This window comes from Parasteatoda tepidariorum, chromosome 9 (genome assembly GCF_982258835.1).
Source record: "Parasteatoda tepidariorum strain Cologne lab strain chromosome 9, Ptep-v5.0, whole genome shotgun sequence".
Lineage (NCBI taxonomy): Eukaryota > Metazoa > Arthropoda > Arachnida > Araneae > Theridiidae > Parasteatoda > Parasteatoda tepidariorum.
The window spans coordinates 92,220,832-92,247,538 of NC_141763.1; the positions used below are offsets into that span (position 1 = coordinate 92,220,832).

At 28.4% G+C, this 26,707-nt stretch overlaps 1 protein-coding gene and 1 pseudogene across 2 annotated transcripts in view; both read right to left on the reverse strand.

Annotated features, from left to right (window-relative positions):
* fand (Pre-mRNA-splicing factor SYF1 fand) overlaps nucleotides 1-16,352 on the reverse strand; it is a 31,895-nt gene extending 15,543 nt beyond the window's left edge. Inside the window, exons 1-11 of one of the 2 annotated variants that reach the window (XM_043052016.2) lie at nucleotides 16,209-16,352; nucleotides 11,671-11,819; nucleotides 8,852-8,975; nucleotides 6,994-7,191; nucleotides 6,516-6,650; nucleotides 4,369-4,533; nucleotides 3,298-3,357; nucleotides 1,437-1,521; nucleotides 860-932; nucleotides 685-763; nucleotides 12-131 (exon numbers count right to left, since the gene is read on the reverse strand). In XM_043052016.2, the coding sequence (XP_042907950.2) occupies nucleotides 12-131; nucleotides 685-763; nucleotides 860-932; nucleotides 1,437-1,521; nucleotides 3,298-3,357; nucleotides 4,369-4,533; nucleotides 6,516-6,650; nucleotides 6,994-7,191; nucleotides 8,852-8,975; nucleotides 11,671-11,819; nucleotides 16,209-16,238 (1,218 nt within the window). In that variant the 5' untranslated portion in view covers nucleotides 16,239-16,352. Of the gene's footprint in view, nucleotides 1-11; nucleotides 132-684; nucleotides 764-859; nucleotides 933-1,436; nucleotides 1,543-3,297; nucleotides 3,358-4,368; nucleotides 4,534-6,515; nucleotides 6,651-6,993; nucleotides 7,192-8,851; nucleotides 8,976-11,670; nucleotides 11,820-16,208 lie in introns of both variants that reach the window. The other variant, XM_043052015.3, reaches the window with a different exon arrangement.
* Nucleotides 16,353-24,563: 8,211 nt separating this feature from the next.
* On the reverse strand, nucleotides 24,564-25,909 carry LOC147804334 (uncharacterized; annotated as a pseudogene).
* Nucleotides 25,910-26,707: the final 798 nt, after the last annotated feature.

Sequence of the window (26,707 nt, forward strand, 5' to 3'; positions counted from 1 at the left end):
ATTAATCTTACATCATCTATTTGCTTGTGGGATTCATAGAATTTAGCAAATGATACCCACAATGTATGCAGTTTTCCACAAGCCGACTTTGGATCTACCTTCTGTACAGCTTCAGTATATGTACTAATAATCTAAAATAAAACAAATATATATATATATATATATAAAATTTTAAAGTCAATTCCTACTTAGGTCAATAAAGAAAAATTTCATTTTAGTTACTTTTTATTAAATAATTAAAATTTTTTCTCCCATACAAAACTAAAATTATTTAATCAAATTTAATTAATGAATTAATAGTTGAAAAAATTGTATTAATATCAAATGTCATCCACTACAAGTTTTAAAAAATGCACAAGCAATAAAATCCACACCGTTTCTGGTTATTTAAAAGAAGAAAAAAATGTGCAATTTGTGCATGTGTTTTAAAGGATATTTTAAAATTTATCCTAGAAAAAGAAACGTTTTAAAAGTTTCACCTTTTCCTTAAACTTTTCTTTTTTTCTGAGATTTTTCAGATTTTTTAAGCAAATTACACATTTCTTGAGATTTCCAAATTTTTTTCTGAAGCAGATGTCATCAAACACTCAATAACTATTAAAGTTATGCAGTGTTATTAATGTTTACACATTCAGCTTTTATTTAGATATGTTAAATTAAACACCTGTCTAAAACATAATTTACCTCTTTGGGCTTGCCTTCCAGTAACTTTATGCGTCTGTGCCATTCATGGACATTGTGAGGATTTTGTCTTAATAAAACACTAAAAAAGTTAAGAAAAGTTACATTATGGGATGCTTCAGAGTATATTATATGGTAGATCTAAATATAAATTTTTTGAAAGATAGGAAAAAATTACCTGTTTAATAATAAAGGTCTTCTTTCTAACAAATAATCATACCTTTCCATCAGCAAATCTAAATGAAGGACATCTGTAAAAAAATATGAAATTTTAATCATCAGAAAACAAAAATAATCAAGAGAAAAAAAAATTTCAATTAACAATAACATTAAATTTAATAGATTATATTTTGCTAATTTTCTTAAATTTAGGAAAGTGTATGATACAAAATATATGGTAGAAACATTCATTCATATCTACACATGTGGTGAAAATTGTGAAAAATAAAAATATGGCATAAAATAAAAAAGAAGCAGAATAACATTGCACAACGTCGAAAATTGCAAGCTTGTTTTGGAGAATTTCAAGCCTATAACTAATAAAAGGGAAAAGGGACTTTTCAAATAAAACATAAGTACAATTTCCATAGAAATCACTATATTGAGATCTCCAGAGTAGCTAGCTTACATAAATGTTAGATTTTTAATGGTAAATAATGTATAAAAATATGAGCAAATGCCTTTCATTATAACTTGACATATATTTCATAAAATACTAAGCACAAAAAAAATTCTGATGGAAACTAAATGCTTACTTTCAGCAGCCACAGCCCCATTCTCTATTTCTTCCATTTTGACTTTTATGAGACTTTCTTCACATTGAGAATAGGCATCAAAAACCTTAAAGAAAAAAAAAATTCCCTTTTCAAGAACAAAAAGGAAAAATAATATCAAAGAAAAAAAAATTATTTCACAAACATAAATAACTGACATGAAATATTTGATGTAAGAATATTTTTTCATCTTAACCAAAAAGTATCTTGAAACCTCTATTAATAGCTAAAGACAAAAAAGAATATTTCTTTTTCATGAAAATGAATTCTCAAAGATTTATGCTTTAATACACGGCCATTTTCAGTCATGTGTGAAATTTCAAATAGTATTTTCAAATGAACTGAAATTATTCAAAGTTGTTAAACATAGTTTTTAAATATTAATATCTGATTCAGAAATTGATCAAGATAATTTTTTCCAGGGTTGGCATGGTTTATTAAATCACTGGATTTTTTTTAAAACCATTGATTTCATTACAAAACATTTTTCAATGTAATTTAATTGTTCGTAAATAATTCATAGTTAATTATAACTAATGAATAATAAACATAATTTTTATAAAAGTCTCATTTTACTGATATTGAACATTTTATCAATAGAAGCAATAACAATAGAGGGAGAGGGATAATAGAGGATTCAGAAGAAAGATATTCCGTAAATTTGATGTTCAAAATAGAAGGGAAAAAAAGACGAAAAGCAGATTAAAGTGATGTGAAACTTTTAAATTATAACTTTCCAATAGCTGTATGTAAAATAATTTGCTTTTCAATAAAATTTTTTCAATTACATCAATTTAGTTTTATGTTTATTTAAATACCAATATGTTTAAAATACAAAGAAACTTATGGAACATGTAGTTTGTGTAATAAATAATGGAGAAAAAATTAATCTGACATCATAAATTTAAAAAAAATTTTCTTCAGATTTAGCATAACTGGGGTTCTGCTCGTAGAAAGTTGTGATTTTTATTTTTATCCTCTCATTTGTTTGTGCACGCAGAAAATGCTTAGAAAAAGCACCTGATTTTTAAGTGCTGAAACATCAACCTATATAAAAATCGATAAGATAAAAATTACTTTTTATACCACAGTTTTCTGAATGGAGAGGAAAATTAGTATGAAGTGTCTATGTTATATATTTGGCTAATGTGTGAAGTCATTTAAGCCACATTTGTAAATAAAAAAAAGTGTGAACATTTTGAAACAGTAAAAATGAAAATGTAAAAACCACCAGTTACTTAGTATCAATTTATTTTTTATTCAACATAACATATTTGGGTATTAGTGTTTATAAATTCATGAGAGTTTTGAAATGTAATAAAAGCTAATACAATTATCTTGTAATAATTAGTTAATAATTCAATCATTTTAGTAAGAAATATTGAGTATTTTAGTCAGAATACTGTTTTTAAATAACATTAAAAACTAACAGATTCTATTAAAGCTTTATTCGGTATGCAGAATTAAAATAGAGCAATCTAATTTATATCAAAGAAATATCTATATTTTCTTAACTGCTGCATACCAACCATGTTTTTTACTTTAAAAAAATTAGGTTTCATAGTTGACATTTTTCAAAATACATCTAATCTCATCTCAATAAAATTCCATCTATAAAATGTTCTACAAATCATTTTTACAACAATAATATTAAAAATATAAAGTTTCAAAACACTTATGTGAAACAACTTGTTTAAATTTTGAAAATAACTTGGATAAAGTTGCGAAGCAACTCCCAGCATCAGAAGAAAAAATCAAAAATAACATTTGTTTGAAAACTACAAAAACTTGTTGAATTTTGTAAATTTTCAAAGAATATGAAACAAATAATTAAAAGAAATACCTGAGTGAAATCTCGCACAGTCATTACTGTGTTGATAGCTTCTTCATAAATATCACGTGCCTAAAATTAGAAAATTTAATAAATAAAAAAATAGTAATGACAATTTATATATTTCTTAAAGTTTATAGGAAAATTTAACACAATCCTAAAATTAATGTTAACAGGGTTCCAATTCAATTTTAGAAAAAAAAAATCTCTGGCTTTTCTTAACTTCTGAATTAGCTAGTCAATGAATGTGATTACAAGTTTTTCAATTGTAAAAAACTTAGGAAGAAAAAGTAGTAAATGTGCATTATTGCAGATGCCAATTTAATTCCTGATTATTAAATTTAATAAAGAATCAGTTTCAAACCTTATATATGACAGAAAAGGTATAAAGAAAATCACACATTAAAGTACAGTTTTTTCTAGGTACTCAACAAATTTTTCCAGGTTTTTAGAAAAATTTTAATATTTCAAGATGATTCGCAATTTTTTAAGCTAATTAAAAATCCCAAGTTTTCCATGAGATGTATGAATCCCGCACAGCCACATATAAGTTCGAGATTTCAAGAAAAATTTTATCGCTCGATGTTTCTCAATAATAAATAATAATACAGTTTCCCAGTATGCAACATCCAATCCCTTAAATTTGTGTAGGTGTAATACTTTAAAAACACAAGCATCCAACGACAGCTCAGTTTCTTTTTTTAATTTCTGCAAAAATAATTTGTGCTCAAAATAGCAATAATTTTCTTTGGGAATTATCAACACATGCTGAAACTAGTCTCTACTTCTGTTGACTTCTAGTGTAATCTTTATATTGAGATTGCAAACTTTTCAGACAGCCTTGATAGTCATTTGTTTGCTCTCTATTGAGCTCTTCTTTTCCCTTTTTGGTAAAACATTTTCTCTTAATTAAAGTCAAACAGTTTGCATTTTTTGACATATTATTTTATAAACTAATTAAAAAGCATATGTTTTTATACAAAAACATGTGACTTAGCCTTTTTAACATATGACAAGTTTAAAGAAGCTAATAAATATTTAAACATGCTATGAAATTGTTAATAAATTAGTATTAATACCTACCCTGTCAAACAAGCCACTTCTAATATAATAATCAGCAAGACAATTCCAGAAATGTCCAACTTGGTCCGAAAATCTTCTCAAACCGTCACGTATGATAGCGTCTACATTAAGAGATTTCACTTTTTCTGGGTTTTTGGATATTAGCTCACACAGCTCATTCCAAAGCTAAATAATAAAGACATACCAAATAAATTTTAAAATTAAGTTAAACATAACTGTTATAATAGATTTTATGACAGCATTAATTAGATGCTATAATAGCATTTTTTTTATAAATGAATCTTCATTTAGAAAATAAACTATAAGGATAGATATTGGGATTAATCCATAATATATATTTCAATTTGAAAGTCACAAACTCTGCTAATTACTACAGCCTATTAAATACTGCATAAATGTGAATCTATAAGTTTTATAATTTGGGGTTTTAATAAACAGTATTACTTATTTTTACTGCTGAGGAGTTAACCTAAATCATCACTATCTGATATTTATAAGAAAAGGGGTGCACAGCTTCATTAGATGAGGGCTACAAGAAAAAAATATATAGTTGTGCTGGTTACAATGAATTTATTTGAATCAAGTGATAATAAATGATTTAGTGTAATGATAACAACATCAAATTGTTATAAAAAATTCAGAGACAAAGTAAAGCAAATTACTTATTTACAAAGTATATGCATGCTTTTTTAAAAAAAAATTGCAGGTTTGCCAATTCCGTCTTCTTTTATTATTTTTTAAAAAATTAAATTATAGTAGGTTTTTAACTTTCTGTCTAAAAAAATAGTATTTATTTTCTGTGTACAAACAATTTATTTTATTTTTAAATAAATCTTTGAACTACAATCATTTTAAACATGCTTTGAAAAAAAGTTGAAACAAAAGTTTTATTTTTTAATAAGTCAAAAGATTTAATTTTTTTGTTTAATATTTTATTTTAAGAATTTTAATCTTGATTTTTTTTTTAAATTTAAAGTTTCATGGAATTAGTATGAAAAACAGTTCAAAAAAGATTATGAGCAGATTGTTCATACGAAAATATGCAAGAGGTAAAAGAAAAATTCCAAAAAGTGGAGGAGAAAATATGTCTTTTTTAAATGATGTTCTGGTACTTATAAAGGTACTGAGGAATTTTACATACACATTTTATTTAACAAATGCTTTCATATTTTGTACAGCTTTTAAATAAGTTACAAAAATAAAAATATAAAACTGAAAAAAAAAAAGTCATGAAGCTCCAAAACTTAAACACAGATATTAAAAAAAATGTGAACTGCTTGATTATATAATGCAATTTGCACCACTATTTTTTTATGTTATATTACTTCAATTTTATAAACAAGATACAAAATTATAAGAAATAAATAATACGAAAATTTGTAAATTTGAAAATTAGTTGCATCATAATCCAAATAGTTGTATATAAATGCCTTAACAGAAACCTGTGTTCAAAGATATGTTAGAAATAGAAAAAAAAAAAGCTCCTCAATTTACAATACTATATAGATGGACAATATAATCCAATATTGACTTATTTTGGCATTTGCAAGGAGTAGAAACAAACAAATTATGAACAATATGATGAAACAATTTTAAACTGAAATTTACTATTTTGGTCTACCACGCTGTGATACAAATTACAAACTGTTCAATGTTAACAAAATTTAAATTGAGAAATTTCATGCACATTTTTTCTAAGGAATGCTTTCATATTTCATACAACTAACAAATAGTTACAAAATAACAGAATTAATTTCAAAAAAATTCCCTTTAAGTTTAAAATTGAGAATCAGATACCAAAAAAAAAAAAGAAAACATGCTTATTGCTTGATTAAAAAATGCTTTTTTTTTTACTTAAAAACAAAGACATTTAAAAAAAGTTATGAGAAATAAATTATAGAATAATTTGTAACTTAATTATAATTTGTAATAATTTGCAGATGAATCACAATCCAAATAGTCACAGAAACCTGTAACATAACAGAGACCCGTTTTCAAAGATATGTCAGAAATAAAAAATAAAACAATTTTCAATTTATAACACTGCAGGCGGACAATATGATCCAATAATGACTAAGTTAATTCCTTGCAAACAGTAGAAACAAATTACAAACAATATTATGAAATAATTTTAAACTGTAACTTACTTGATGCTTTGGTTTACCATGCTTCGACACAAAGCGTTCGTTGTTGACAACTTCAGCCAACTTAATTGAAGCTTCATCCAGTCTATCAATTTCTGCTAAATAATCTATGAAATCCTCAGTATCTTCATAACATAGCTAATAAAAACAAAATAAAAATATTCATAATATAATATCATTGAGAGATGAAATTGGAGCTAATTAAAACATTTATTGATTCAACTTTCTGTAGATCAAGAATTTTAAATGTGTCAATCAACTGATATAAGTAGTCAAGCTATTTATAACTTCATTTTATACTTGAAATTCTTTACTTACACTTATTTTAAAAACATATCACCCCATCTAATATCAGTAAAAGTTTAAATGAAATAGGTAAAAAAAATCCTATGAAAATGTTAAATAATTAACATTAAAAAACTGTTATTTAATTACTTCTCACAAATTAGGCTTTATGAACAGATCATGAAAAACTTTTTACCTTTAAATATCGTCGATAAACTCTGACAGCTGTTTCAGGTGGAGCCTTTTTAGTAACAAACTTAAGATAAAGTGGCCATATTCGATGATGTTGTGTAATGGGAAGAGCTCTCAATGACCTATCAAAAACATCTCTGGTCCTAGTTATGTTGCACTGAGCCATTATGAATTCACAGTAGTCCAGCCATATGCGTGGCATCTAAATAAAACATAAGAAAATAACAAAATATTTCACAAAAGGAATGCAAAATTTAAGATTATTAACCAATAAGTTTACAGAAAGAGTAATATATTCAAACTATCACCAATAATGTTTGCAATATACACTATCCAGGAAATCTGCTAGAAAGTTTTTAAACTCATGACTTTCACCAATAAATTTCCATGACCTATATGGGTTAATACATTATTTCACAATAACAGCACATACACAAGCAAAAAAGGAAAACTTTTCTTTAATAATGGCAGGCATTGAACTTTCGCTCTTCGACTTAGAAGATGCTGGAAGTGTTGCTCATTTATCGTTACCACACCTGTGAATCGAAGTCACGAAGGCGAGCAACATTAACCACGCCACACTGCCCCAGATACCCAATCATAGGGTGGGCCACATTCACACAACAACACACAGTAAAACATCCATGCACTGAGCGGGATTCAAACCCGCAGCCATTGGCTTCGCAGTCATGCACGCTAACTACTCGGCTAGCTGTCCGTCCAAAAATGTAAAACTAATAGCTCACACAATGAATTAATTGAAATTGCGATATTTATAAATGTGTTAATATTAAAGAAATAGGAAGAAGCCAAAATATTATTATAATATTTAATAACTAATTATAGTGAAATGCCAACCAGGTGGCCGAGTGGTTAGCGTGCGTGACTGCGGAGCCGATGCTTGCGGGTTCGAATCCTGCTCAGGGCATGGATGTTTCTTTCTCCCTGTGTTCTATGTCCTTTCTCCTTTGTGTGAATGTGACCCACCCTATAAACGGGTTTGTGGGTGTGTGTCGTGGGCTACGAGAAGAGAGCAGCAGTTCTGGCACTCCTGGCCAATGGGACAATACATCCCAAGTGCCCGCCATTGAAAATTGCGACAATCAATAAATATTTAAACTAATTGTAACTTATTTCAAACAACATTAAAAAAAGAAAAAGAATAGAATAAGATTTAATAGCAATTAACAATACATAATATCATCTGTAAAATGAAGACAACAACAAAGTGAAATTAAATTGACAAAAATACAATTATCTTAACAAATTTAAATACATATTTTCATAATTAATTGCTATCTTTTTTGCCTTTTTTTATTTCTTGTTTCTATCAAATCATTTTTGTTTTTTATTTGTCATTTTAAGAATTTCAGAAAGGTGTATAATAAGATATTAAATTATTCAATGGAGATTAGTTGGAAACTGCAAATCAATTTCCTAACTCTTGGTAGTTAAGAGAAAAAAACCTACTTCAAATATATTATTACAAAATAAAAAATTTTAAAAAAAATCCGATTTTTATTACTCAATAGTAAGAGTGTAATCATGACTATGAAATCCTATTAATTATGGATAAATCTTAATAATTGGCACATCTGATAACTGCTAGTTTGTGTAGAGTTGTTCAGTAGTAGAAAAATAGTAGTTTTTCAGAAATAAAAAGAGTGATTTGAAAAAGCAAATATATTTTTTAAAATAAATGATAATAGGATACTTATTTAAGCACGGGAAATCACTAAGATACGAAAATAATAAAAACCTAAAATACTGACAGAAGATAGTTAAAAAATCTGGACAAAACATAATTTCTATTTATCAACTGAAAAAGATTCCAACACTAAACTATTAAATTTAATACTAACCTTGTGCATAAAAACCAAGGCTCTTTCAAATGCACTATTAACATCTTCTACGGCTGGATCAAGGACACATAGACCACGCACTTGTGCACGGCGAAGTTTTAAATAACGGTGCCACAGGATATAGCTGTAAATTAAGAATATTTTTTTTATAAAAATGTGCAAATATTTTTATTTAATTTGAATTTTTTTTATTTGATATAATTTTAAAAATTTATTAAAACTAAAATAAAATTAGTTTTAAATAACGGCGAAGTTTTAAATAACGGTGCCGCAGGATATAGCTATAAATTAAGAATAGTTTTTTTTTATAAAGATGTACAAATATTTTTATTTCATTTGAATTTTTTTTTATTTGATATAATTTTTGAAAATTAATTAAAACCAAAATAAAATTTATTTTAACATTACAGCTTTTTTTATTTTTGTTAATGTTGATTATAAATACCTATTTTTAACTTGCTTTATATTTTTTTAAAAAGTGGAAACGCTTGAATAGTAAATGAGTTTTTTAAGCATAAGTAATATTCCCTTACTACAAATTTACTCCATTTATAAACTTCAATAAAAAATAATACCATTGAGAAAACAATTCCTGCCAGCCCCCATATTTTTTAAAATGCAAAAACTTACTAGAAAATTGTTGAAGAACTTACTTAAAATGCAGTAGTTTTTACATGCATTTAATTTTTATTCATTATTCAAAGAATTAACTGATGTACAGTTATTGGCTAATAGTGCTCCTTAAGTGAAATATAGTAATTTAACACAACCAGTTTACATAAATCCGAAATGAAAGAAAAATATAAAACTTTTTTTGAAACTATCAGATGCTTAACATCTTATATTTTATTAATTAATGGTCTAAAACATTGATCAGGCTGAAAGAAGAGCACAAATTCAAGATGCCATTATCTAAGCAAGGCATGAGAGCAAGAATCGCAGATATCCGACAAATACCAAATATGTAAGTTACCAAATGCAATTTGAATCAAAATTATGAAAAAAATGTTTTTTAAAGTTTTCTGCACATGCCCAAGATTAGATGATGATTACTATGAAAAGATTACTATAAATATTCATATAATGCAAAATTTTTAATGATTTTTTTTCTTCAAATTTTAAAATGATATTTTTATTGTTAATTAAAAATAACTCTAAAAAGTATGAGCATTAATTTTATTAAATGTATGGGCGTTGGCTACTGAAAATATCAACCGTCATCTATCAAAAGGTTCCTCCAGATAGAATAGAGTTAACACGTGTCATATACTAGTGAATGGGAATTTAATAGTAGTAACAATAGCTACATTACATTAGTCCCCCACCAGAATTTTATCTGCAATAGAATTCGATGAATGTTGGTTCATTAGTTAGTTCACTAGTTGAGTCATTGCCGTTTTGCAAAAGTTGAATTAAGATCATCAGAGTTTGAGTGCTGGTTGTGAGAGATGTATATTAAGATTACGGTTGTGGGCATGGTTGTTCCTGTGCTACTATTAGCAGTCTAGTGTATACATGCTCCCGTTATGTATGATCGCGACTGAGTAGCAACAGTGTGAGGAGGACAATACGACAGTCACAAATAGAAAGTCAACTGTTCACTGTGAACCATGCGCCCAACTAGGTGTGTTCAAAATGAAGTGAGGGTTTCAGTCAAGGCAGGCATGTTCAGATCAATGTGGGAGTAAACTGTCCTCTATCAAGAGGTATTTCCGAATAGAATAAAATAATGTGTGTTATATATTAGTGAATGGGAATTGAATAGTTGTAGTGGTAGCTAAGATACAATTATTTCTGGAGTTATATCAAGAAAACATCAAAGTAAAAAAAATAGTTCTTTATAAAAATGTCAATTTTTATAAATATTTAAGCCAGGTTAACGAAATTCTGTGCAGTTATTGCATATAATAACCAAAGTAATTGATATAAACTACAAGCTAATCGCTATATTTTTTTCAGCACAGAATGTTCAAAAACATTCTTTTTCATTTGCAATTTATTGCCTGACTGTCAAACCTTTGAATTTTATTAATACCCAAAAATTTTATTCAAGCCAATTTGATATTTTTTTTTCAAAGTAAATTCTTAGTACGTTTTCCATCATGATTTTGAAATCATATATTTTTCTTACGATTTCACTTGTACGATATTACGAGAAGCAATTTCAAATAACCCTTTTAAATAATAAATTTTTGACATGCTCTTTTTTTTTTTTTCTAATTTCAGCAGAAATCCAAGTGATATTTAGATTTTTTTTATGGAAAAAGTTTTTTAGAAGTATCAGTTTTTGTATTTTTAAATAAATTCATACAATTTAAAGTATTTAATTTTCTGCAAATATGTTATTAAGTTTACTAATAAAAATAAACTTAGTGTTTAGAACACTAATATTTATATAAAAATTATTATATTTGCAGCAAACATCAGTGAATATGCGTGCAGCCCCTTTGTTTATCTACTTGCTGTGCAAGAGGCCCTTCACTCAAAAAGGTTGTGCACCCCTACTATAGATGGCTAATATCAGGAAAAATAAAAGCTCTTTTGAACCCTTATTAAGCCAAGATTTGGGTTCCAATGGGATTATTGGGTTCCAATGAGAGCCCAAGTAATTTTGCTGCTAGGGTATGTATGAGAAAAAAATTTCTAAGTATATCTTGAGAAATATGAAGAGAAATAAGTGCTAGAAGTGTTTCTATAACTTTGTACAATCCCTGTAATACAATCATTAATAGAAATCACAGTTATAATTTAGATTTTAATTTTAGGTAAGGTACATAAAGTTAACTGAAACAAAAATACAATAATCAAGGTGAGGTTACCTTCCAGGTAGCTCTTTTAATGCCCTTTCAAATAGAAGATTAATCACATTTTTAGGAGCTTCTTTTTTGAAATCAATATATCTCAACCAGGCTTTAACCGAGAACTGATTTCTAAGTATGTCCTCTTCATATGGGACATCATCATCATCCTATAAAAAAATACTTGATTTAACATTATCTATTTTAAGTCAAAATGATAATTTTGGGGTAGTCAAATGAAACAAAATTCAAAAGTTTTTTTAAAAAATATTTCTTATTTTATTTAATTTTAATATGTCTAGATACATTAAATAAATGTTCAAAAAATTCAATATTCTTGTTATATGTATTTAAAACTGAAAGTAAAAAAACAGTCATGGACGCATATATTTTTTGACAACTTGTCACTTGTGAACAGCTGACCAAAAAGTACAGTCAAAATAACATTAAGAATAAGGTGGTGACAAAAAATAATTCGGATAAGTCTTGAAAATTCTACTAAATGGCAAATTTTTTTCAAAAATTTCTTAATATTTTTCACATATAAATAAATTTAGCCAGTATTGAAAAATTATCAAAACTTACATTTATTATTGTTAATGTTAAAATTCAATATTCGTGTTGTATTTGTAATATAATACAATACACCAGGAACTCAGCAGTTTTGGAAATACATCGCAAAACAAAGATAAAAACTTCGTTTAATAAAAAATAATGATAATATTTAATTCAGCACTGTTTAATTTTCATTTAATTAACTTAAAAAATATTCATTAGGGTGGGTAAATGACAAAAATAAACTGAAGATTGTTAGTAAAGTATAAACCTCCCACCAAAAGTGATATTCCATAATATAAGAAAAAGCACTTGTATGCTCCCTCATAATATATTTTAGAGATTACAAAATTTAAATATTAAGAAATTAGTGCAACTTTTAAATTCAAATATAATATGTTGTGAGAGTAAAGTAATAAAATAACAATAAAAGAAAACTTCATATGAAAGACAGCTAGGTGAAAAACTAAATATAGCACACTCAGATTAGAATTAAAGCAATAATATTATGAAACAACTAACAAAATATTGAAAAAATATATAAAATATTCAATTAACTAAATAAGAAGATAATATTTTGCAAAATATATTGAAGAGGCGTATAATACGTATCAAATAATTTTTCTATCACAATACATCCTATTTCACACAGCAACTTAACTATTAGTGTGGATGGTCACTTTACAGGAACAGCAGCTGTTCACCTCCCAACTCACGAAAAAAAGGAGAATCAATCTTTAAGCTGTTTCCCACTGTGCAAGTATTGCCGCTGTGATCGCTCAATCTGTGGAATGATCCACTTTCGGAGTAGGGAGAGAAGGGAAACATTTATGATGGTGCTAGTATTGCTGAATATTATAAAGTAAAACGTGAGTTAAAAAAAAAGTATATGTGCCCAAAAAAATAATTTGTGCCCATAATCAATTAAGAATTACTAGAATTATTAGTTACAAATTTATAGAAACATACAACCATAACAATACTGGTGCCAAAAAAGTTGCTATATTTTACCAACAATCGGGGAACACACAGGAAATTAGAAAAAAAAATTTCAGAAGGAACCCTGTCAAAGGAACTCACAGCAACATTGAACAAATCATCAAACCCGAAAAATTGTTTTAAAAAAATTAGCAATCAAGAAACACATTTGGTGACTCGGCAATGATAGTAAGTGCAAACAGATAAGGAAATAACTAGGTTACAGAAGCCTTTTCGGGGATATTTCCATATCTTAATCTGTCACGCCAACTACAATTGACAAATAGATTTTAAATTTGCATATTTAAAAAAAATAAGAAAAACAAAAAAAAGGTTTCCATGTTTGCCCGGGTGTGGCTACGAGTGACACCTTATGAGTTGGTCCTTTTCTGTTTCATTAGTTTCTCGCGGGGCCGCTGCCCGGAAGTGTCCCAGACTTGCTGATTATTCTGCCACAGGTCACGATATGGAAATCTCCCCACATTTTCAAAAATATTATACACTTGATCTTTCCAATGGATAATAATGGACGGCAGTAGAATCCACAGAGTACACAGATTAAGTAAATAGTAGGGTTGGCAAGGTTTAGGACAGAATGGATTAATCCACGGTTTAAACCGTCCTGTCCAAAACTCTCTTAAACTTTCCAAAACCAAAACCCTTTTACTCAAATCATGTCACAATTTTGTCTGAACAATATTTAAAAGGTAAAATAAACATAGAACTAATAACATATTGTTAATTAAATCTACTAGAGAATATTTGTTTTTAAAAGTATAATGTTTTATTAATATTCTTTGACTCTTCAATTTCAAACAAAAATTCAAACAAACAATTCAAACAAAGGATTAATCAGCGATCAAGTTCAATTGGTCCTCTTAACATTCAATAGCATATAACTAATTTAGCTGCTGTATTCACACCAAAACAGTTTCTAAGTTTTGAGTGAATTACTCCAAAATTTGAAAAGATCCTTTCAATTGACCCTGAGCTTGTTGGACATGTAAAAGAGTGATGAATTTAAAAATGTCTTTGGAATATTCCCCAAATGATATTGATTTTTCAATAGCTGTCCACCATGTCACTCGTTTAATGGTTCCTCAGCTTCTGTGAAGTAAGTTTTCGGAAATGATGTCGCTTCAGCTACATAGACAATCAAAAAAGAAATTCACCCAGGAAATTTGTCAGACAAATATGACCGAGCACTTTCTTTGCACATCAGACAAACCTTCTCCTTCATGTTTAGGGTTTGATAAATAAGCCGAGAAATGAAATATTTACATTGCTTGAGTAATTTTTAATACTTGCAATTCTCTTAGCATAATGGTCATACATCACCAGTGTCAGTAACTGAAACTGATGTTATGTCCTTCAAAACTGTTAACACATTTTTCAGTTATTTTGTATTTCCAATATAAACTAATATATTTATATTTAAAAACAATTTTTTTTTAAAAATAGATGTCTTTTTTTATCATCCTGAAATGCAGAAATTATAACATTTTATTAAAAAAATATTGTGAAAAATAAAAGGTTAATTTTTAAACAAATTTATTATTTTTTTAAAAAAAAATTATTATTTTTATCATTGCATTATTTATCCTTACGCAAAAACATAATTTATCAGTATTAAAAGCATACTTATATTTAAAGGATAAGGTATTCACTTTAGTTGTTCAATGAATTACGGAGCTTCAAAAATTATAAACCTTTTCATATTATATTATATTACTTAAAGTAAATTGTATAAAAAATATCAATTATTTATTGATATATGTAATTATTATGTGTACATTGGTAACATATATAGAATTTTTACCTTCTACCAAAATTCAAGGTTTTGGACACTTTAAGACAGTCTCCTGTCCAAAACCAGTTTAGAATGTTCAAAACCCCAACCCTGGTAAATAGTAATTTAGAAGAGGATAGATAATTTCCCCTAATCCTGTAACACACAATGATTTTGGTCTTGAAAACATTACAAAAAGAGATATTTGTTTCATTTATAACCAAAGTAACTAAAACTAACCAACATTTACAAAAACTCACTTCTGTTCGGTCAAAAACATAAATTTAACATAAGATCCACTAATTATAATTAATTGAAGAACAATCAGTAAATAATGCGGGTAGACTATATTTGAGGGTGCCCCTTGATTCTCGCCAAGTTGTGATCATGGTTGATCGCCAAGCTGGGCGATGTTGAAACCCAATCATGATTCTGATTGGTTTGGATTTATTTTTTAATGTTCAATAGTATATGTAATTTCAGAAGTCTGTTAGTTCTACGTTGGATACGGGCTGGTTAGGTTACTTTTGAATGTAGTCAATAAGATCGAAGGTATGTGGGCAGTCATAAAAAGGGATGTAAGAAAAAAATGTCACCGCTAATCCAGCATTACAGACACCATTTTCGATTCTTATTTCGTTGAATTTATGTGGCGATGGAGGTACACAGATTCTATTAATGATAAATGTAGACAGTATCTAACTGTTATTAGATAATTCTGAGCACCTGAATTTGAGAATATTCAAGCTTAATGAAGAAGAGAGTTGTTTTTTTTCTTTTCTTTCTGCGCCTACTCCATTAATTTTAGCTTCGATTCAAAATCCTTTTTATTGGGTTTATTAATTTTGCTTATATTGGGTTCATTGCAAGTTTTGGCCGATGTTTTGTTGAAATTTACCAATGTTTTATAGAAATATCATTATGTTTTGGCCCTGATTCCTGTTACCACGGTGTTCCGAGCAAACAGGAATAGTGCCAAACAAAAGTCGCTAACTTCGCCAAGGGGCACCCTGAAGTACATTTTTCCCAATATAGCAAATTAGAACACCAAAAACAGTAAGACAGTTTGGTTTTTAAACAAATATGATTGATTTATGGTCCTGGCAATATTGAATGGCAAGTTTGAACATGATTTTGAAAATTTCGTCTGGCACGTAGTAAAAATAGAAATTTGATACATTCAAATATAAAACAACTTTTTTAAAATATTAATAACATTCAAGTAGTTCTTACTTACCACAATTATATTAACGACGTTAATTTTCATCAGGAAACCTTCAAAACATGCTCAAACAAGAGAAGAAAAACAAAATTTATTTCATACGTTTTTGACTGCCTATTTCTGTACTGATCACACTCTGCTTAAATAGCTCAAAAATTGAAAAGTTCTACACTGAGTTTTTTTTTTTTTTTTTTCATCTTCAGCTTTTAGATATTTGCGATTAAAAAATGGCAGCACTAAACCTTATACTTCTATATTTTTTTACCGCACGTGAATGTATTATGTTTATGAATTCTTTTGTCTTAAGACGTAATAATATGAATTGTTTGCCATGTCACAATTTAAAATCATGCGTCTAACAAGTCGTCAAATTTCATGATGGGAGATGACAAGAAAACTGAAAGCTTCTCTGAAGCGCTCTTCACCTATCTATGGCTGACAGAGAACTTCTTATCAGAAAATAATGCTGCTCAAGTAATTGGAGAATCCTCAAAACTAGTAGTGGAAGTTGCCAAAGCTGTGACTGTTTTAACTTCTTTGACAATTGCTGATTTCAATGCAGGACTGGAAAAGTATTTTTCTGTGCACGGAATTTCCAGGAGAAGTGTATTCACATTCATAGCAACCTATTGTTTCAAATATCACGCAAACAACGAAGATATATTTGCTGTCTTCTTAAAAACTTGTGCTTTTGTTTATAAAGTCGTATTATTTTGCCATTCAAAGGGATTTGTAGAATACCTTGATTTCGCATCGATGTGTTGGTTGCAAGTTTTCGTCTACGATTTAAGAAACGAATTTTTTTCGAAAGGTGGTTGGGATAAATTGGAACAGTATGTGTCGGCGAAAAGTTATTTGCTGAAACAAAAAGACTCGCAGCACAAATCTTGCATGACATTTTTTGATGACGTCAATGATCTTTTCCCAAATCTTAGAATATCAAATGAATCCGAAATTTCTGGTTCCTTAGCAAATTCTATTGCAGCAAATTGTAATTATATTTTACAAAACAATGTATTAAATAGTGAGAGAATGGGGGATGAATTCAACTGTCAGAATTCTGAGTTAACTGTTGGCAAGAATTTATTTGAAATTAAGGTGAGTGATGAAGAAGCTATAGCTGCTTACAAGCTTTTAACTAGTTTTTATGGATTAAATGGTATAAAGTCAATTTGTGAGCAATCTGATGATTCAAATTATGATTCTTTTGATATGGAACATGTTTATAATACATTGTCATATTTTATTAATCAAGGGTTGTTACAAATAGATGCCTCAACTGGCAAAATAGATCATCCTAACATAATACAAAATTCTAATGTTCAGAAAGCTGCCTTCTGTTGCACTAATTGCCTTCATGATGAAAATGAAACATTTATAAATTGTGATACAAATGAAACGTTTTCAGCTTCCCCTGTTGCTGAACTAGCGCCTGATGGCTGCGAGAAATGTGAAGCGGAATTAGATACTAGCTAACTGCCTGATATATATATTATAAAATTCATTTATTTTATGAATATTTATTTATTTTTTAATTTGATTGAATACATAGATATTTAGCACTTAAACTGTCATTGATATATATTATGAAATAGCTATTAATTATCTATGCAATGCATATTACTCAGGGTGTTTGATTCCGTGATTGACACTGGATAGTTTAAGATTTATGTATCTACACTTTTGTAATAGAAACAGAATTTAGAAATATAGTTAGGCTGAGTAGTTAAACTTCTTAAAATTTTAGCTAATCAGGGTTGATAACTTTAATAAAATATTTATAAATGCATATTGAAAATGGCATTAACTGCATATGGTTATTAGTAAAGTGAGTTTTTTTAGTTCACTTGATACCGTAATAATCTTGAATTTTATCTTCAACAATTAATAAATTACCCTCTCATGCTATTTTATGTGTATATTTCAAACAGTATTTTACTCGTAATTTGTAGTTTATGAAAATAATTAAAGACCTTACATAAGTTCCTTACATATTTTTTTTCTCAAAAAGACTAAACTAACAAAAGAAATTTTAGTTGATAAACAACTTGGAAGGTTTTTTCTAAAATTTAAACTGAAAATTATAAGAAAATAGACATTTAAAAGTGCATTTTTTAAAAAAGGAAAGAAAATATTTCATCAAAAAATAGTTTTAAAATCAATTAAGAAGTTTATTAATATCCCCTTCCAGAAAAAAGATAATTATAAAAATTTTACCAATGGAGAATGATCCTAACACACAAATATTTGGAATAGTAATCAGAATTAAACTAATAAACACAGATAATTTTAACATAGTGTAATTATTATTTAAACAGTGAATTAATTTTTTGATGAATAATTTTGAAATTTTCTTATAATATGAATGAAAAGGCTTATTTTTATAAAATGGACAAAGAGGGAGCATTTATTTGGATAAAGGGCAAGCTGGACCACTCTTAAAAATGTTTAGGGAGAACAGTGGTTATCTGCTAAACAGGCTTAGTTATTTTTTGCTTAATCTTTTCTATATGGCTCTTGTAATGGTAACTTCTGGTGGTGGTCCATCAGTTCTATAAGCCTTAAGCAAATGGTTAGATGTCCTTTTTCATTCTGTTATATTGTTAAAACTCTAACTAAACTGAACTTGTATTGCATTGTTGTGTGTTGATGATAATCTTTTTAAATTACTTTATTGCTATATCATTTTTCATCTGTTACATTTAGTTATATGAATGCATTGATAGATCTTATGTTTTAATTAAGGTACAAATGTGTTAAAGATAATAATTTGATGAAGTCATTTCATTAGAATTATGGAACTATTCTAACTATATGCTGAAAATTAGCATATAAGACTATGATTGGCAAATTTTAAAAAAGCAAAATAGAAAAATGTATTTCATTATGCAAGCTCTAATTTATATATAAATTTTTTACACGGTCTTTTTTTTTTTTTTTTTTTTTCATGGAAAAATGTCATAGGATTATATTAAATGATATATAAAAGATCTCTTATATTTTTATCTTTTTTTTATTGTTTTAAAGTTGTAAATATATATTACTGTGTTGATAAGCTTAAATTAAAATATGTACCTTTGTTATTTCATCCAATAAATCAGTGCTTTTAAATGATATTCTGGATTTAAGTTAAATATATATCTATATATCAATTAGTTTTTTAGTCTGTTTTCTTGTAGAATGGTTCATTTGTGTATGTTAAACAATATTTAATGCAGTAATATGCTAAAATTATACATTTTTATGGTTTGCTCTTTAATTTTAATTCAGTTGTGTGTATAAAATTTAACTAAATAACTTACAGTAGCTTGGGGGAAAAAAGCTGATTTAAATCTAAAGAAATTTTTGGAAAAACTAGGTGCTTTTTTTCTCCTAAAGTTTGTGTATGTTCGATTTTTCTTTTAGTAAATTTGATTTAAGTAATTTTTTCCCATAACAGCGTTTGAATGATTTAACAGTTCATTTGAAATGCCACTTTAATTTTCTACCACTCTATCAAGCATTTCGTAAAAAGCTTAGCACTGACAACCCTGTCCAATGTACAAGTATAAATACTATCAGGTGATTACAGGTTTTTAGAACTACAAAATGTTAAAGTAAGAATTCTTTAAAGTTTTTTTACTAATTTTTCTTAACTGTACTGCATAGAATTTTATTAACTCATTTAGATTATCTTTTTTCGACATTTATTTGTAGAAATTGAGAAAATGTACTAGCATCTGGAAATCTTCTGATAATTGTGTTACTGCAATATTTTACGTTATTTAATGTAGAATTTCTAAATATTTAATAAGCTAGAATTATGCTGTTCTCCGTGAAATATTTATATTAAAAAAACCTTATGCAATTAGAGTTTGTTAAACCTCTGCAACTGAGAGTAAATAGTTTTAGTTTCAAGTTCATCTTCAATTAAACAAAGGTGTAAAACTTGTAATAGTTATTTTGTCGAAGTTATTATTTTTTGCTATTTGTAACATTAACTATCAAACATTTTTGTGCTACAGTTTTTCTAAACAAACCAGTTACTAATATGTATACCTGGTTTCATTGAAGGAGCTATATAAAAATAAAACCTGTTTGCTTACAGAAATCGTGCTTTAACAGAAGGTTTAACCATATGCAGTTATAAATTGTTTATGTGGTTTTTTATTAAAAAAATTATTTTCATGTAGATAAAGCTTCTTTCTATTTATATTTCTTAATTATTTTTGAAATTAATAAAACTTAATAAGAATGTGATGTTATGCAGTTTTTATTTTGATGATTAATAAAAATGTTTAATTTAAAGTCTTATTGTAAAACATTATCAAGTCAAAAAAAAAATTCCAAGTTTATAAAAAATCTTAACAAATCTGGTGCATACTCGTAGATTAGTAAAGTAACATATAATGTGGCTTGTGATTGTTTTGCAATAAACTCAAGTATATTTTTAGTTATATGTGAAGTTCTTTTATTCAAATTATGTACTATAATTTTAATTTATACTAAAACTGTATCAATCTGTATGTGTCTAATAAATCAAAATATACTTTATTATTTTGGTTTCATTTTTGTTTCAGTTGCAATAAAATTTTGTAATGAAATATTTTTTAAAACATAATAGAAAAAAATAATTCAAAACAGTTCAGTTGCAACCTTTTCTCATGGAAAATCAGCTGCATAAATTATGTTGATGATGGGAGGGGGAATTGCAAATTTTGATATATTTTATGTTGGTAGTTATTATGCCTTAAAAAGACTTGAAAAGTTATCTAAAAAAAATATTAATAGCAAGTGTAATTTAATTTTAACCATGCAAGTTTGAATTAATGTAATTTTGATTAATGGTACTAAGTGTTGATGATAATTAATATTTTTATTTTATTATCTATGCATCAAAATAATTCCTTACTTACTATAAGCCTTCAGCCTATCTCTTTATGTTCTTAACCATAGATTTGACCTGTTTCTATCTAGAAATCAAGATATTTAACTCTTTAAACTTCTTGCATTGTAAAGTGAGTTTCAGTCTTCCTCTTTCTTTCTTTCACAAGCTTATGTGAGAGCTACAAATTTTATTTTTTTCTTCTGGGCATTGTAAGTATGTGACCCAGCCAATTATGTCTTTTTCTAAGAATGTCATCTTTTGTTGTCCTTATTTTTGTTTTTTAAATTTTGTTTGTTTGTTGTCTTGTTTGGTCCAAAAATTTTAAAAATAAATCTCTTACATTTATTTTGAAAAGTTTCTAATTCTTGTTTTTTTTTTTTTTTTTTCCGTCTGTTTCCACGTTAAAATATTTTCTATTGTATATTAGTACAATTAAACCAAACTAAATAACAGAAATTTAAAATTTCACATACTTTTAATCACAATAGAAAGACAAACTTAGCTTAATTTTAAGGCTAAAATGAATGCTTTTTGAACTGGTGAAGGAAAATTTTATTTCATCCTTAGCCGATTTTATGATTAGATATAAGTTAACAAAATCTGGAAAAGTTTTTATTTCTTTTCAAACTAATATATTGAATATTTCAGTATTCTTGGTTTTGTTTCTCCATTTATTGATTCCCGTGTTTTTTGTTGTTGTTTTTTTCTTCTCGCAACGAATCGATCTATTTAGCGTTAGGTCATCCCATTTTTTGGTAGCTTGTAAACTTTCCAAAATTCAGCTTTTTATTTAGGTCACCATAATCCATGACTCAATCATTCTATAAATGTGACCCAGCCATCGATAGTTTAATAACTGAAATTATGTAAAGGATAATAGTTAGTCTAAAAAAAAGGATAAAATTTCAAATAAGTAAAAGTTTAATTAAATTTCTAGAAGAATGCATTTTAAAATATTGTAAAATTTTTTTGTTCTCTGCTTTCTAAGAACTTCAATTTTTAAAAATTTTATCCTCCTCAGGGGGTTTGCATGGCAAACACGGGTTTCACGCACCCGAGGTACCCCAGTGAATTTTTTTTTTCCTTCAAACATTTAAATGTTTTTGCTGCATAATAAGCAAGACTTCAGAATTTGGGACATCTTATATTTTGTTTGATTATTTTTAAAATATATAGATCACATAGTTTAGCACAAATAATAACTTAAGAGAAGTTTTATGTGGGAGCATGATCAGATTGTTGGCATTTTATAGAGGAGTGCGAACTAAGTCCTTTGCTATCTTCAACCAAACTAATGGCAATACAACAGAGCTCTGAAAATATAGTCTTGATTGTATCAATTCTATTGTTCAGTAAGCAATTCAGAATTAGTAATATTTTGAAGGCTCAGTTTGCTTGCACTCGCAGTGGAAGGAGTAAATATATGCGATAAAGCTTTTTCACTTTGCTGTAACTTGCAAGGATTGTAAAAAAAAAATATTGATACATAATTCATGGTATAAAATGAAAAGTTTATATGTTAAAAAAAAAATCGATTTATTTTGAAATTTAAATGGGCGCTTAGTTTTTCCTTAAATTCAAAGATTATTTGTTAATTTTAACTTTATTTACATTTCTCTTCAAATTGCACGGGAAAAAAATTTACCCCTTTTACTACTAATTTCCAGACAGAGACCCTCAATAAATATTTTGGAACACTGAAATGACTATAAAATATGTTGTGCCACCGTATTTTGAAATTTTCTCTCTACCTGTTAATTGTACTGCTATTTGTAAGGGTTTTAATCCTGAAAATACTAATGACATAAATCTTCGGAAACTATTGGGGAAGTTTTTTTAATCCAAATGGTGCTCTATTCCATTCAAAGAGACCATACTCTGTAGCAAAGTCCGTCTTGTGCTTATCCATGAGATCAATTTTCATTTGGAAAAACTTGTTTTTGACTATTTCTCAGAAATTACAATGTCAATTTTAGCCGTTGCAAAACAGAAATCTCCAGATAAGGGTTACACTCCTGATTTTATTCATTCTGCTCTAGTGCCAAATCGTGCAATTAAAGAAGAAAAAAAAAAACAGAGCCATAGCAAATACTGGTGGAATCGATCCTCATTCTTGTGCAGATGCTCTAAAAGCAGCTGCAAAAAGTTAACTATCGATCTAAAAATAGCTGCTATAACAGCGGATAATTTATTACCTGAGCTTGAAAAGATAAAAAAGCATGAACATCAAAGATATGGATAAAGGTACCTCAATGCCACATAATGTTACCAGTGAAGGACCATGCAAACTGTCAAAAATAATCTCGATAATTGACAGGCACGTACGGTTGCACAAGATCGTTTGACTAAAGATCCGTTTTCTGGTTTCGGTTCGAAGTGAGAGTGGTATTCGCTCTGGGTTCTATTGTTTGGCAGTGTAAGGAAATATCGAGTTTTAATAGCTTTTTTCTTTTCAATAGCAATCGTAATCACTTAATCGTTTGAATTCTCATAGGGAAAATTCAATTTCTAATTAAGTTTCTGCCATTACCTTTAAATGCAGTTAAGTGACATTAAAAAAAAAAAACGATGAAGAAAAATAAAGTAGCGATCGAAACTAACCATGTCTTTTGTTTACATTGCGCTCATGACCAAAGTTGCATTAATAAATTTGCTTGATCAAAATAGTAATACATATTTACACTATTTGGAAGCTGGAGTTCAAAACTCGTATCTGATAAATCGATTGATTTGTACCAAACGTTGGCATTTTAATACAAGTCAGGAGTATTTAATATCAGTTCTTTAATCTTTTTTTCTGACACGTTCCGCACATAAAAAATAACTATATGTAGGAAATAAGAATGTTCATCAACCACTTTGTTGAAATAATAATAAATTGTTTAAGTAGGAGATTTAAACTTCTGCTCATCATGCCATGGAATTATAAGCTCGTATGATTTACCTGCTGCATCTAATTAGATTTGGTCAACACTCACCAAGATTATTAATAGGAATCATATTTCAGATGGATATAAAATGCTTCCTTGGAAGACAGACTTCGCTTAGAACTGTTATTTCAATTTTTTCTCTCTTTAAGCTTGACATATTTTGATTGCACATATTTTTTTAATGTATTTAACTCCACAATCAATCTAGGCCTGTCTGAAATAAATTTGCAGTATTTAAATCAATTTATATAGACTGCCACTCTAACTGTAAGAAAGATATAAAGATTCTGTAAAAAATTTGACACCCAGAATGAATTCCTAGTATAATAAAAATATTTGCCGATTCTGTTCAGTTAGTGCTCAAGACAAGATTTCTTCACTTGCCACTGTAAATAGCACTGATTCATCAGAGGTAATTATTATGTTACTGGAAAAGCTGAGATAAATAATAAGTAGCATAACTGAAGAGGAATAGGATTGCAAAAAAGTAGACTGGAGAAGCAATTTATAACAATAGTTGGTGTGGCGATTTGTTTGGACAATGTCGACATGAGATGTAATGGATTTGTAGTGCTATGTTGATGCATGGAGAAGAGGTACACGCACATAACTATCATGATATTTGATCAACATGGCCTTGCATTTGATATGAAAAGAATGAAAGGATTCAGAACTTTCAGAAAGTTCATCAACTCTGAAGATATCAAAAACTTCCATGTTTATAGGCCCTGAATAAAAACTCGAAAAACTCTTCAGATTAAACCTCTTTCCAATTAAATGATATCCATCTTCATTCTGAACAAAATTAAAAAATTTTAAAATTATGTTTCCTTCAAGGAGAACAACACAGTCCCTGGGTTTTGTTGTCAACTTATATTCCTCACAAGCAAGGCCATGTAAGTTCAGCCCTTGAACTCCAGCAGTTGGCAAATCTTTGTCATTGTTTTCCTTTAAAGAATTAAAAACTTTGCTTTTTCCAACAACATTTTCTGTCTCAAAGATTTTTTTCGGCCAACCTGTTGTGATGGTGAATTCGGCTTCATCAGTATATTCTTCAGGCTACCCGAGAAGTTTTCAAATGGAGATGCACTAAAAGAAGGCAAGGGACCCAATCTCTCTGCATCAGCTGATAAATGTAATAAAGAATGAGTATGATAGATTACAAATTCCTTGCCATATAACTTTTTACTGTCACACACTAAGTCTGGTAAACACTTTTTTGCAACATCCATCAGATGCATGTATTTGGCAGCTCTCATTATATTGATAGCGATAAAAAGAAGCATGGAATGAGAATAATATTCGATTGGAAGATTATCTTTCAACAAAACTGGACTGTTTAGTGTTCATGATGTATCGATCTATTAATCAGTGGACTGTAACACACATGGTAAGTTATTTACAAATTAATGATATAAAAATTGACAAGATCATTGTAAGGTAACAGGTAGATGCGCCCTGCTCCAGAGTTGAATGTCAACTGAATTCTGAATAGCAACTGATATTGACATAAGCGCCGCCTCGTGGCATAATTTGACAATTCTTAACATAGACCAAAATAAAGAAGAAATTGTCTGAGCTCAGTAGCTTTCCATTAATCTAGCTCATTTAAAGACCTTGGCTCACGAGCGAAATCAGACGGCCACAAAGTCTTGGCAAATGTTAACATATCGAATCTGATCCTGTCCCTTGCCCGAAGCTTTACAAGGTGCGATGGTCCTTTTCCTTTCCACGAGTATAGAAGTTTTCTCATCATCCCCAGATAAACTAATTTCATAGGATCATGCGGAAAAGAAGATACCATGCCAATCCTTAAGGCAGTGTTCCCCAACCTTTTTATCACCGCGGACCTGTCAATGTTTGCTAATTTTACTGCGGCCTGCTGGGGGTGGGCGGACATTGATTGCTTATATTTTAGATTATTTTGTTCTATTAATTTTAATTTAATTGTATTTAAACATGCCTTCAAAATAAAATACAGTTACACCAAAAAAATAAATATGAAGGGATTTAACATTTTAACTTACTAGATACTAACTAATTAACTCCTTTGAAATGAAACGATTCCATCTGGGGGTAATCGAAAACAATGATATATTACAAACATTAAAAAATTTATGTCACTACCTTCAGGGTCCCCTTTTTTTAAATGAATAAATCAGTTTTATACTAGTTTTATTGTATCATCATTGTATAAATAAATCAGTATCAACATTGCGCAAGGCTGTTCCTAACCTTTTGCTCACATGGTTGATGCATTCTTCTTTTACTATTTCAACACCATCCCCATGAACTTTGTGCTTATTTAGTTCGTTGAAAGATTTGGAGTCCACATCTAATAGCATAGTTGTGTATCTGAAGCCTTTTGCTTCGGATCGCTTCCACAATTTCAATGCTGACACTTCCATAGAGCCAGGTGAACCACTATGGGTGATGCAGCAAGAACTTTTGTGCCCAAGATACCACATATGAAATTCACCAGAATTTTCTCCTAAAGTTGATTTGGAGTGTTCACATTGAGAGCATCTCTTTTGACATAATTTCAAAATCAAGCACATATCCTGTGTAAATGTCTACAACGCAACCAACGTTCCATCATATGAAACCCCGACATTTATTATTTCTGCATTGTCTTCGCAATGATAACATTTTGTGAGTAAACTCAGATAGCATTACATCATATTGATTTTTGCACTTAGTAAATGTCCTACTGGACA